The sequence below is a fragment of the Zootoca vivipara genome, chromosome 13, assembly GCF_963506605.1.
Source record: "Zootoca vivipara chromosome 13, rZooViv1.1, whole genome shotgun sequence".
Taxonomy (NCBI): Eukaryota; Metazoa; Chordata; class Lepidosauria; order Squamata; family Lacertidae; genus Zootoca; species Zootoca vivipara.
In genome coordinates, this window is record NC_083288.1 from 18,356,177 (window position 1) to 18,369,324 (window position 13,148).

General features: G+C 47.8%; 1 protein-coding gene across 2 annotated transcripts in view; it reads left to right on the forward strand.

The window, feature by feature from the left end:
• The window catches only part of PPP1R9B (protein phosphatase 1 regulatory subunit 9B), a 77,343-nt gene extending 68,083 nt beyond the window's left edge, over positions 1–9,260 (forward strand). For both annotated transcript variants that reach the window (XM_035134345.2, XM_035134348.2), the window contains 3 exons: positions 2,334–2,563; positions 4,843–4,939; positions 8,565–9,260. In XM_035134345.2, the coding sequence (XP_034990236.2) occupies positions 2,334–2,563; positions 4,843–4,939; positions 8,565–8,618 (381 nt within the window). In that variant the 3' untranslated portion in view covers positions 8,619–9,260. The remainder of the gene's footprint in view (positions 1–2,333; positions 2,564–4,842; positions 4,940–8,564) is intronic.
• The last annotated feature ends 3,888 nt before the right edge of the window (positions 9,261–13,148 follow it).

Here is a 13,148-nt window from a genome sequence, read left to right on the forward strand (position 1 = left end):
AGCTGGAAATTGTCAGCGGCATGTTATTGGTGGCTTCGGCAAGGGCTGGTGTTGATTGGCTGTTGCTGCAGCAATAGGGTGGGCGATTGGCCACTTCCGCCGGTGCGGGGACAGATGATAGCTGGAGGGTAAGCGACTTTCGGCAATCCCCCCTAAAAACACTGAACAATTCTGGGCCACCCCCTCCCTCCCCGAAAAGCTCAACAGCTATGGGCAATCCCCCCCCAAAGAAGCTCAATAATTCTGGGCAATCTCCCCCCATTTTCTTAATTTGGAGTCCCCCCCCAAAATAGGGAGCGTCTTATACACGGGGGCGTGGTATACATGGAAAAATACGGTAATGCAGGGATTTTTGGCAGCTCTGACCACATCAGACCATCAAGCACCTGCTTATTTTCCAGCCACTTGTGCACTGTTGTGTATGTGCTTAAACAGTTAATTAGATGGAAAATGATACACACCAAAAATAAGACTATATTGTAATAGGTATGGAAGACTCAACTCCACTACCTTTCCATAGCATAATTTTCTAAACATGACTACTTAAGTGTTTTTTTTTTAATATAAAGTTGTATTCACATTTTTCTGTGCCGTTTAACTTTTGGAAACCTGCAATGCACCTGCATTTAATATGGGTATATTATGCCTATAGTAAGGAATATATAACGTGCGAGAATTATTTGTGTTTTTAGTGGGGGGGGCAGTAGCTCGCATCTTGACAAGCTCAAGGAGCAAGAAGGGAAACAGCCATGCATTTAAAGGATATGAGGAATATTGGGAACTGTAGGGTGCTGAGAACTATAGCGGCCAACTACAGTTCCCAGGATTCTTTGGGGAAAGCCATGTGCTTTAACTGCATGGTGTCTACACGTCCTTAGGGAGAAATGTGTGCAGACTCAAAGGTTTTCAAGAAATCCCATCCCTTGCCCTGAGCTGCTTAGGTCTGGAGACCTAAATATGCCAGGGGCCACCCACTATGAAGCTTCCTGGGAATGCTGCCCAGCCTAGCAAAACTGCCTGCCTTATCTCACCTCACCTCCCATCCTTGCTTGCCAGAAGCACTGTGAGATATATCTGTTTCTGCCAAGAAAGGAGACCACAAGGAGCATTGGAGGCAGGGTGGATAAAAATAAATGTTTGTTTGTTTTTATAAAACAAAAAAAATCAGATTTTAAAAAAATTAAATCAGATTTTTTTAAAAAATTTAAATCAGTTTTTTTATTTAAATCGGCTTCTTAAAATGAAATGCTTTTGGAGGTACCACTGTATCTTTCTAAAGATACAGTGGTACCTCTGGTTGCGAACGTGTTCCGTTCCGGAGGCCCGTTTGCAACCTGAAAAGGCCGCATCCTGAAGTGCCGCGTCTGCGCAGGCGCGTGACGTAATTTGGCGCTTATGTGCAGGCGCAAAGTGCAATTTAGTGCTCCTGCGCGCCAAACCCAGAAGTAACCCATTCCGGCACTTCTGGATTTGGCCCATTCACAACCTGAAAAGACGAATCCCGCAGCGAACGTAACATCAGGTATGACTGTAGTTTTCTATTTAGGTTACATTATAGTCCAAAGGCTATCAGGAAATAAGGATTTGTTTTAAGTTTTTCATGTGTGCTAAAATTCAATCTAAGGTTTTTTGTTTTTGTTTTTGTTTAAGTTTAACCGCATCAGTTAACAAACATGGATACATAAGCTATGATGTTTATTGCTTTACTTAAATAAATTGTTTAAATTGTTATTAAGGAAATGATTGCTTTCTCCTTCCGATAAAGTACAGCGGAAAAGTTGTCCAAATATAAACAGTGAACTTATTAAAGCTCACAATAATTTCATAATTATCTGTTTATGTATTTCTAAGAGTATAACCAAATCAGTAATTTTTGATATAACGGTAAAAACTACTCTGAAAATTTATTATTCCAAAAAATGAAACCTTCGTCTGGTTGTAAGTATTAAGATTATACCAGCAAGAATGAGTCTTTCTGTAAAAAACAACAACGATTTAAATCAAGTCTTACTGACTAGTGATTTAAATCGCGATTTAAAATGATTGGATTTAAATCAAATCCACCCTGATTGGAGGGAGGCTTGACTGACCTCTGCAGGGAACAGAGCCTCCTCGGTTGCCGCCCCAGTTGCTCAGCTGAGCACCCTCCTGTGAGTTCTACTCCTTATTATGTTTGCTGCTGCTTTTCGTGTCAATTTCTAACTCTCGCTGAGATGGCTTTCGGCTACATCGCTGCCGTCCGTTTTGTTTTAATTACGGCTCAAAGCAGTGCACTGATTTAGTTAGCTTCTGAGAAAAGGAGTCAACCTCTCCCTCGCACTGTCTTCCCTCAGCTGCAGTCCATCGAACAAGAGAAATCCCGCTGGCGCCTCGAGAAAGCCCAGCTAGAACAGAGTGTGGAGGAGAACAAGGAGCGGATGGAGAAGCTGGAGGGCTACTGGATGGAAGCCCAGAACTTGTGCCAGGCTGTGGACGAGCACTTGAAAGAGACCCAAGCCCAGTACCAGACTCTGGAGAGGAAGTACAGCAAAGCCAAGAGGCTCATCAAGGAGTATCAGCAGAAGTAAGGACTCCTTTTCCAGAGCCCTGTCCCATCAAGGGCAATGATATGCATGTCTGCTAAGAATCCTGGAACCATAGAATTGTAAGGGAGGCTGTCCTCATCCAGTGGCGTAGCTTCATGCTCTGCCACTGGGGGCGGAGAGCAGGTGGGGCGGGGCTGGTGCGCATTCTGGGGGTGGGGCGTGCGTTTTGGGGGCGGGGGCGTCGCCCGCGGGGGGCAGAACACATATTTTGGGGCGGGACGCATCGCCCACGGGGGCGGGGCGCACGTTTTTGGGGCAGGGCGCGCCGCCTGTGGGGGCGGGCCGCGCCGCCCGTAGGGGAGTGGTGCGCGTTCTGGGGGCGGGGCGCCCAGCTTGAGCGGGCGGGGGAAGCCGCCATGGCGTCCTCGGGAATGCGCGCTGCCCAGGGCAGAGCACCCCCAACGCCCCTCCCTTGCTACGCCCCTGCCCTCATCAACCTTTCTGGCCCACTTTCATTTGAGATAGAAGTACAGCATCATTTGCGTATAATAATCCAGTGGAACCTCGATTCCCGGACGCCTCCGTTGTCATACATTTCAGTTTCCGAAGGCCGAAAACCCAGAAGTAAATGCTTCCGTTTTTGAACGTTTTTCAGAACCCGAACATGCGACGTGGCTTCCGCTGAGTGCAAGAAGCTCTTGCAACCAATGGGAAGCCGTGCCTCGGTTTTCGAACGTTTCGGAGGCCGAATAGGCTTCCGGAACAGATTTCATTCGTGAACTGAGGTTGCACTGTATAGAGATGGCTTTTCTGGCCAATTTAGGGCCATGATACTCTGGGGATGTTAAGCTCTGGGCAATATCATTGATATATAAATTAAACAGTGCAAAGGAAAAGGCACAAAAATTCTCTTTTTCCATGCAAAAGGTGGCAATCACATACCATCAGGCCTTGAAGTGTTTAAAGCTAATCCATTAGCACAGTTATTACATGGGGACAGGCACGCATCTTGGATCTACAGAAGCCGTTCAATCTAAGTTCCTAAGGCAATTTTGTGTCTTTCACCCTGTGTTCCAAATGCTTCATTGCACTTGGAGGCTAATCTCCCCTCCACGGAATTACAGATTTGGTGTAGGGCATTTCATTATTGGCTTCAGCTAAATTTAAACCCCACTGGTCTACTACCCTTAGTATCACAAGATTGTCATGAGAGAGCTTGGACTATTTCAGGAGAACAAGACCCTGGTGGGAACAAGGTGGGGGAATCCTGAGGTGGTGGAATGGACTGAACCCCTTCGGACTATAGGTGTGGAATGACGTTTTGAATGCTTCCCCATGTAAAAGGTTGCCTGCAAATAAAACTAGTCAAGAAGGGAGAACCAGTGCCTTTCTCTCTGCTAGGCTATTATGGTTCTTCTTGTATTTCCAAGGAGAAGATTTTATTTTATTTTAACATGGAGAAAGCATTCGAAAAGGGTGTCTCCCGCCTCTAGCCTAAAACGGACCAATTCGCTTTGCCAACTCAGCATTCTGCTATTCAGCATCCTGGGACGTGGGTGGCGCTGGGGTCTCAACCACTGAGCCTCTTGGGATTGCCGATCGGAAGGTCGGCGTTTCAAATCCCCGTGACGCTCCCGTTGCTCTGTCCCAGCTCCTGCCAACCTAGTAGTTCGAAAGCACACAAGTGCAAGTAGATAAATGGGTACCATTGTAACGGGAAGGTAAACAGTGTTTCCATGCACTCTGGTTTCCGTCACGGTGTCCTGTTGCACCAGAAGCGGTTTAGTCATGCTGGCCACACGACCCGGAAGCTGTCTGTGGACAAACGCTGGCTCTCTCGGCCTGAAAGCGAGATGAGCGCCGCAACCCCATAGTCGCCTTTGACTGGACTTAACCATCCAGGGGTCCTTTACCTTTACCTTTACCTCTGCTATGTCCTGCTGCATATGTAGAGCAGGCCTATATCATTATCACCATCATTATATGATGCCCATCTGACTGGGTTGCCCCTGCCACTCTGGGCAACTTCCAACCAATCTGAACTCTTCTGATGGCCCTAAGTTTGGACCATTTCCCAACGTCCAGGAGACTCCCCATGCTTGCCTCTTAACCAGCTTCCTCTGGAGGCAGGAATGGGGACCCTCTAGGATAGCTAGCTGTTGCTGGACTGCAGCTCAGCTCATCCCTGACCATCCCTGGTCCATACTGACTGGGGCTGGTGGGACTTGGAGTCCCAACATGTACGGAGGCCACTGGTTGCCCATCTTTGATTGAAGGAGCGCTTCTGACTCTGGCTCTTCCCCCTCCCCTCTTACAGGGAGATTGAGTTCCTGAAGAAGGAGACAGCTCAGCGCCGCATCCAGGAGGAGTCTGAGCTGGCCCACAAGGAGGAAGTTGACAAGTTGCAGGAGAAGGTGGGCATCAAGGACAGCACTGGGGGTTTGCCTTGAGGCCCCGAGGAAAAGAAAGAAAGAAAGAAAGAAAGAAAGAAAGAAAGAAAGAAAGAAAGAAAGAAAGAAAGAAAGAAAGAAAGAAAGAAAGGGCTTTGCTGTGACTGGAAAGGCCTTGGTTCAGTTCAGCTCAGGGATACATGTGAGATGTGTGTACTTGGAAGGGCCTGGTTATTGACGTGAGTGGGGGGAGAGGGACACACCCATCTTTCTGAACTCCTTTAGAGTTGGGCATCAGTGCTTGAGTCTTGTAGGACCTTGTGTCAAGTGGTGGATCACTAATTAAGCAGATCCTGCTGCTCAAAGGCAGGGGGTGGGAAGACTCGTTATCTTTTCGAATTGATAACACATCCCACACCTATATCGCACTCAGATTTTGGGGGCCGCTGGTGGCCGGGGTGTCCTTTTCGACAGAGTCTCGTTGAAACTTCCACCAGGACAAAGTGGATCTTTACAAGCCCACACTCGCCCACCTTCCCCAGATCCTGTGATGTGAGAAACACACCAGGATTCCACATCCCAGATCTACAGGGATCTCTTAAGGTTGTGCAGTGTCCTCTTCAGTTTGCGGACGCTTGATCCTAGATCGAGCGCTGTCTCTCCACCACGTATACATGGGCCTTGGGCCTTCACTTGATCCTGCAACAGGTCTCATGTCAAATCTATATCTCTCCTCGCTGGGCCAGTTGCGGATCCCTGCCACACCCTGGTTCCTACATCAGGCAGTGGGTCATCTCAGACTCGTCAGGTTGTTCTCATGCCTCTGTGTGTTAAATGTGTGCATTTGTGTGTGTGTGTGAATGCACCTGGGTTTCTGTACTGCGGCTACACGGATCGGAGAGCAATGTAGAATTGCTCTCTTCCACCATCCAGGAGACTCCTCCCCATGCTCCCTCTGGAGGCCATCACTTGTACTGCAGCTCCTAGAAGCGCCCTCTAAAACCCAAATCACAGCGGCAGGTCTCAGTGTGCTCCTCTTCTTTGCACAGAACACTGAACACAATGCCCCACCCCCACCCCGCCGCCGCGCCATTCATCTCCATTGGGATCAACCAAGCTAGCACATGCATTTTGAGCACTACCACCGCTCCTGCTCTTCAGCATTTACGAAGTGCCAAGCTCTTAAGGAAAGAGTGAGGATCACCTGCACAGGGCCCAGAATAAGCCGAGGTGCACATTTTGCCAGGACCGCATTGTGCTTTGCACAGTCATTTTACTCCAACATGGGTGTGGCCTGCCACTCGGCGGAGAACAGGCAGCACGAGCCACATTCTAGAGCACTAGGCAAGCAATTGTGGTGGATGGAAAAAGCAAGGCCATGAGACAGTTTGGGGGGGGGGGCTTACCAACCTCTCCCTGCAAATAGAACACTAGCACAGCAAGGAGAAACGTTCTATTTGTGAGTTTTTAGCATAAGGGAACATCAGCATTGGCAGCCTCCCGCATTGTCTGAAGTGGTACAATCCGCTTTACCACCTCACCTCCCCCCACCCCCTACCTTAATTGGTGTCAACCTGGACAAATCAGCACATGCAATCATAGAGTCCCAGGTAGAGAGGACGCTGCGGAAAGGTGCTGACAGGCTGATGTGGCTGAACACAGGCAAGACAAAGCACACACACACACAGCCAGGAAAGCGGTGCAAATCCTGAGCCACTGCCCTTTATCTTGAGAAGGTTGACTATGTCAGGCCTTCCCTGCTTTACGAAACACGGCTGTGGATAGAGCCTATCAAGCCATCACCTCCCCTTTACCTTAATTGTGATCTCCCTATTTTCTTAGGATGCCTTCTGCTGACTGTGTCTGAAGTTGGCCTGGGCTGACCTCTCTCTAATGAATAAAAGTATGTCGAACTAGTCTCCTGAACAGCAGCCTGCCCACATCAGGACACTGCCCCCATTGTTATACCTTCGATTTGACCCAAGCATCGGGCCGAAGGCTTCCGCCATGCTTATTTTCTCAGCCATGTCCATCGGCTCTCATTCCCTAACTATTACAGTGGTACCTCGGTTTAAGTACACAATTGGTTCCGGAAGTCTGTACTTAACCTGAAGCGTACTTAACCTGAAGCGAACTTTCCCATGGAAAGTAATGGAAAGTGGATTAATCCGTTCCACACGGGTCTGCAGAGTACTCAACCTGAAGCGTACTTAACTTGAAGTATGAGTGTAACTGGTTCCAGAATTCCATACTTAGCCTGAAGCGTTCTTAACCTGAAGCGAACTTTCCCATTGAAAGTAATGGAAAGTGGATTAATCTGTTCCAGATGGGTCCACGGAGCACTTAAACTGAAAGTACTCAAACCGAAGCGTACTTAAACCGAGGTATGACTGTGCTTCACCGCCATCACCCCAGTGATTTCTCCTAGAACTGCTCCAGGCCAACTTTCCCCTTCTTTCCGATCCGCTGCCTTTTCACAATTAGGCACAGTGATTCTTGAAAGGTTGCCTTGAAAGGGAGATGGTGGCAGGAATCTTTGGGCAGGAATTGGGAAGGAAGGAATGGGTACATTTGCATAATGAAAGAGCTGTTTCCCAGGGAGCTTGCTCTCTGACTGCACAGCCCAAGCTGCAACCTTGACATTATCAGCACCATGCTCTAACCAACTGAGTTATCTTTGTATTACTTCAAAATGTGAAACTCCCGTAGTGTTGCATTTGGGGGCCCTTCCTCCTTATTCCGCTGAGTGGACTCCCGGACATTTGATCCCAGAGTCCCACTCTGACCCAGTCCCACTGTCCACGGTTCTGAGGACTGAGGTCGCAGATAACCAGTTTTCAAGGAATGTCATATACACACACACAGAGAGAGATTTAACATCTCTGGTATTATAAAAGAGCACAGTTCTGGCAAGTAAGAAACCCAGATTTCAGCATAGATTTCCTTCCTCTCTTTCCACCTCTGATTCGCCCCTTGAGCCTCCGGTCGTTTCATTTCCTTATTTAGTTTTAACTACTCATAATCCGCGCGTTTCATTAAATATACCCAGGCAGCTTACACTACAGAAAGTGCAGCAACGAGAATTCCCCAGAAGCAGAGCTGATTATACAAAGCTTATCTGGCATCTGCAACTTTTAGCTAGATCTGCATAGTTTACACCAGTGTTTCTCAACCAGTGTGCCTCCAGATGTTTTGGGACTACAACTTCCATCATCCCTAGCTAGCAAGACCAGTGGTCAGGAATGATGGGAGTTGTAGTCCCAAAACATCTGGAGGCACACTGGTTGAGAAACACTGGTTTACACTGGGCGGCCTTTTGCCCAACTCAGAGCAGAGGAACCTGTCTCAAAAACGGACGTGAAGCAGACTGCAAGCCTAAACGTTCAGAAGCCGTGTTAATGACTCCCCCAATTTGTATTCATACAATTCTCCTTTGCCGTGTCCCTTCATTCCCCCTTTTCACAGCCCTCTTCTCCACCAGCCCTTTCCCATTGCTGTTAATGGCGCTGAGCCAGCCAGCCAATTTCCACTGTGTCTCCTTCCCTCGTGTCTTCCCATCTCTCTCCGCGCCTGCCCCCCCCCCCGGCCCCACCACTATTTCTCTACCTGGAAATCTCCTCTTCACCCCTTTCTGTTGTGTGTTTTTCAGATCTCTGAACTGGAGGCGAAGCTGCAGACTTTGAAAAATTCCAACCCGACTTAAAAAGAGAGAGAGAGAGCAGAAAAAAAAACACATATAATCCAACCAGAGCAATTAATTCTTCTCATTATTATTATTATTATTATTACTACTACTACTATCATTTGCAAGGGACCTGTTTAGAAATGCCTCCTGCCTGTTGCCCACTCTTTTATTCTTCCCTCACCCCCTGCCCGGTTTCCCAGCAGGGAAGTGTAAGACCCCCGACACAGTCAGAAGAACTACGGCAAGCGAGAGTAGCCAACGGCCTTGCCTTCCGTTGAGGGTGAGGGAGAGAGACAAAGGCCGGGACGGGTCAGGCGGGATGGCGAAAGTCAACGTGGGCCGCAGAGGCGAAACCCAGACGCCTTGACAAGGGTGGCGAATCACTTGTCAGTTTCCATGTCCGGTGTGCGTCTTGTGTCAACTGGATCGGCAAACCGTGGAGGGTGGGGAGGCTGTGGTCCCATGTGTCCGGCCATTTGTGTTTCCCTTGTCCTCTCTGCCTGATGAGAACCTTGCGCCAGCCATTGCAGATCGGGATCGAGACTGTCTTCATGTGGAGCAGGGGACAAAACTGGAACCTAGCAGGACTCCGCTGGCAAGAAGCGAGACCAGCTCTCTCTCTCTCTTTTTGTTTTCTTTCCTGAATCTTAATCTTTTGAGCGAGGGGTTACGGGGTTGGGAGGGGGGGTCTTATTGTTGGGCTTTGGTGGGGGGTGGGGAGGGTTTGGATGATCTTGCCTTTAATTTTCCATCCTTTGGACAATATGGAATCCATTATTTTCTATGTTTCGTGCGATGGTGGGAAATATGTCTGTGTTTTTTAAGGAGGGTTTCCGCAGGCGATTTTGCCGGTCGCCACCTTTGCGACGTGAGGAGAGGCTCCGGCCTCCGAAACCCATGTCGGCATCTGAAAAGACGCTACGGCTGACTTTTTACAACCAGGAAAAGAGCATTCGCCTTGTTCCACACACACACACCCTCCTCACTGCATTTTTATTCACGTTTGTCTTGGAAAATTTCTGGGAATCAATGCCCAGGAGGTTTATGAACTGGACCCTCCCAAGGGAGCTGAGTATTAAAAACCTAAGAGCTGGGAGCAAACGCATCAAAGGTATCGAGCCAGGAGCTGAAGCTAGAGACTTTGGAGAGAAAAAAAACATGGAACCGAGCAGGGAAGAAATAACTGTTCCCGCTCTTGATCAAGCCTTCAGTTTCATGGTTCTGCACCAGCCATTCTGCATTTGACTGGAAGAAAGAAAGCTGTGAAGGGGAGCACCTTTTCTGAAGCCCAACACCTTGACCGGGTTCTGCTTTGCTGTTGTCAATACCAGGGTTTTCTGCAGAGGTGGGTGTGCTTACAGCCGGGGGACAGCAAAAGATAAAAAACAGAGGCACGAGTGCCTTAGACGCACAGGTAATGAGGACCCAGTCTCTTAAGATCTTAGGGGCATCCTTATTTTCTTATTTTATGTTCCTTATTTTATGGGGTCAACCTTTGTCCCAGGACTAAACACTGGACCATCGTAGATGTCCCTTTGTTTCACGTCACCCCCATTTCCAGGGATTGAGCTGCACGGGTGCATTTCGTTTGGGTTTTTTTTTTTACATGGCATCTCTAGCTGGCAGGGAATTCCTCTCTGAAGCAACACAAGGGTGTCATAACTGTTGCTGCAGTGGCCAGCCAGTCAGCGCCTTGCCTTCCGCATTTTACGCCCCTTTCTAGAGAAATAGTTGAGATCGTTATTAGTAGCCTGAAAGCCCAAAAGTGCTGGGTCACCTTAGTGGGTAAACTGGACGGGTGGGGGGATGTCTTACAGCGCAAGCCTTCATAACAGCTGCTGGAAGCGACTTACAAAAGCTGTTCATCCCTAAGATGCCAGAGGGTTTTGCAGCTTCTTTCTCATCTGTTTAATCTGACGAGCAGAAGTCCCTGACTGCCGCTCCTACGCTGCCCATGCTTTTACACCCTAACCCAGGGATCAGGGGCCAAGTCAAAACATTGTGCTGACATACACAGAGGCACCAAAGCAACACTTCCGTGGAGCTGCACTTTGCCTAGAGGGCCAAGATGTTGGAAAGGTGCTCTTTGTATGGCACCAAGCTTAGAGGGAATTTCTGTATCAGCATCCATGGCACCAGAAGGGTGCAGTTTGGCCTGACGGCAACTTCTGTGTGTTGTGCGTAATGTTGGAATCAGGTTCTTAAAAGAAAAAAGTCAGAAAACATCTTACCTTAAATAGAGCAAGATGAAGCTTTGTGTAATCACATTTTGGAGGCTTCCTTTGCCTGCATTTTGGCCTCTCTGACCTTTCGCTATCCCCATCCTTGGGCATGGTTTTTGGCCACCATGATTCATTCATGCCCCAGAGCTTGGCTGAGTGTGGCACATCGCTCAACCCAACTTGGAAATAACACAGGTACTCACAATCGGGTCCCATTGGGGGCCTCTCCCAACTTGGTGCCTTTCTGATATTTGGACAATAATAATAATAATAATAATAATAATAATAATAATAATAATAATAATAATTTATTATTTATACCCCGCCCATCTGGCTATAGCTTCCATCATCTCCAGCCAACATGGCCAATGGTCTGGGATGCTGAGCATTGTGGTCCAAAATACCTGGATAGCACCTGCTTGGGGAAGGATGTTATAAACTGAGCATCACATAGACATTCACTGGTCCTCTTTCAGCTGTTCATATTTATTAACCTAGATTCAGTTTTACATTTTTAAAAAACGATGCAAATCGGGTGACGTTTCCTCTACCCACTCAAGCAGGTCTTCACCTACTGCATCATCTACAAACCTTTTGACAGTATTATTTTTCCGGCATGGCCATTCGCTAAGGCTGCTGTGGAATGTCTACTATGTAAAGTGGAGCTGGACCTACGTTTTGTAAAGCGGTTGCTGGAAAAAGTTGCTTCCCCCTGCCCCCTCAAAAAGAGCCAAAATAATGCTGATACAAAAGCCTGTATGTTTTGTTTGGTTTAAAGCAGTATTCTGCCAGGAAAGGCTATGCCTTTGGGTTTTCACCTCTAAACTGGAATTTGCGAAGGGAGTAGAAAGTGCTGTTGCCTTGTCCCCTCCACGAGGTTTCCACTTTGAAGGAAAGGGGCGGGGGGAGAACAACAGGGTGCTTTCCTCCTGTTGACTCGAGAGGTGCCCACCCCTTTTATTGTTTACTTCTTGTGGGTTTTAATAGCGGCTGCTTTGGAAGAAAGACATCCTTTGCTCATCTCTTGCTGTGATTCAGACAGAAACTCGGTGGGAATTTCAGCAGTCTGCATGATAGCTCTGGTTGGGGGAAGGAGTTCATTTTGAACATTGAACCAGTCTTTCCTCCAGTTTCGATGGACCTAGCCCAGAAATGTCCGGATCCCATAATGAGGATAACTTCAGGATAGACGTCTCCCATGTTTCTTTCACAAAAGTTCCCTGTTTTGTCTTATCACGGGGCGAAAACAGTTCATGGCAATGATGTACAGAATGTGTCCCACTCAAGACAACTTAATGTGGGTAGATTTGCCTCCATGCGCTTTTAACAATCCATTTGCACTCCCCCGGAGTATTAAATACTGTGATAAAATGGTGGGTCGGTTTTCCAGGGTATGTTTCTGTGGACTGGAGTGGGGATTCTAATCCACATATCACGATCTGGGAGTAGAGAACCTGGGCATGGCAAGTACCCTGGATCCAACAACCCAAAATTCAAAGGTGACATGTTGTGTCCTTTATTCCAGAGCTGGGCAATGTGTTTCAGGGGGTTTGACCGCTTCCCCATCTCCTTTAAACCTCAGTGGTCAAATTGTGTGTGTGTTGCTACATGTACGCCCTGAAACGCATCCCTACTTCTGGAGGTAAGCAGCTCTCTCTCATTCACACTCGCACACACCCTTTACGGAATGTGAATTATTGTGTTCTACGTTGGCAGAGTCCACAAGAGGCTTGGCCATTTTGTGATGCAGTGACATCGTCTGAAACGGGCACAGGTCTCTCTCCAGCTTGCCCTTTGCTCGCTGCAACACGCTGCCATTACACCTGCCAAATGCAGAGCTTCCAGACTGTTAGTGGCGGTGACCACAGAGGCAGGCAAAACTGGCCAGTGAACTCTCCCCCCACCCCTTTACCCCGCGAGGGCTGCAAGGAATGATTCTCTAGGTGACAAGGTGTCTCCATGCCACCGCCATCCTGGGTTACATAGAGGATGAAACAGATTTTGCACCCCGCCCCCCCCAAAAAAAGTCGGTTCAAGAGGTGTACAGTGTACTGTAAACAGTAAATGGGTGCAGGGTCAGAGGAGAGGGGTGGGGAATGACATGCAGGGGAATGAGATGTAATGTTCTGAAAAACAAATGAGTTTTTTAAAAGATCATCTTAAATTTTAATTTAATCTCCTTTACACAGGTATAAATGTGTATGTATATATATAATATATATATGTATGTATGTATGTACGTATTGTTCCTGGTTTTGTATTCCAATTGTCCTATCATCCGGTCATATCAGATAAACTGCAGGTCTTTGTTTCCACCCTGTTCAGT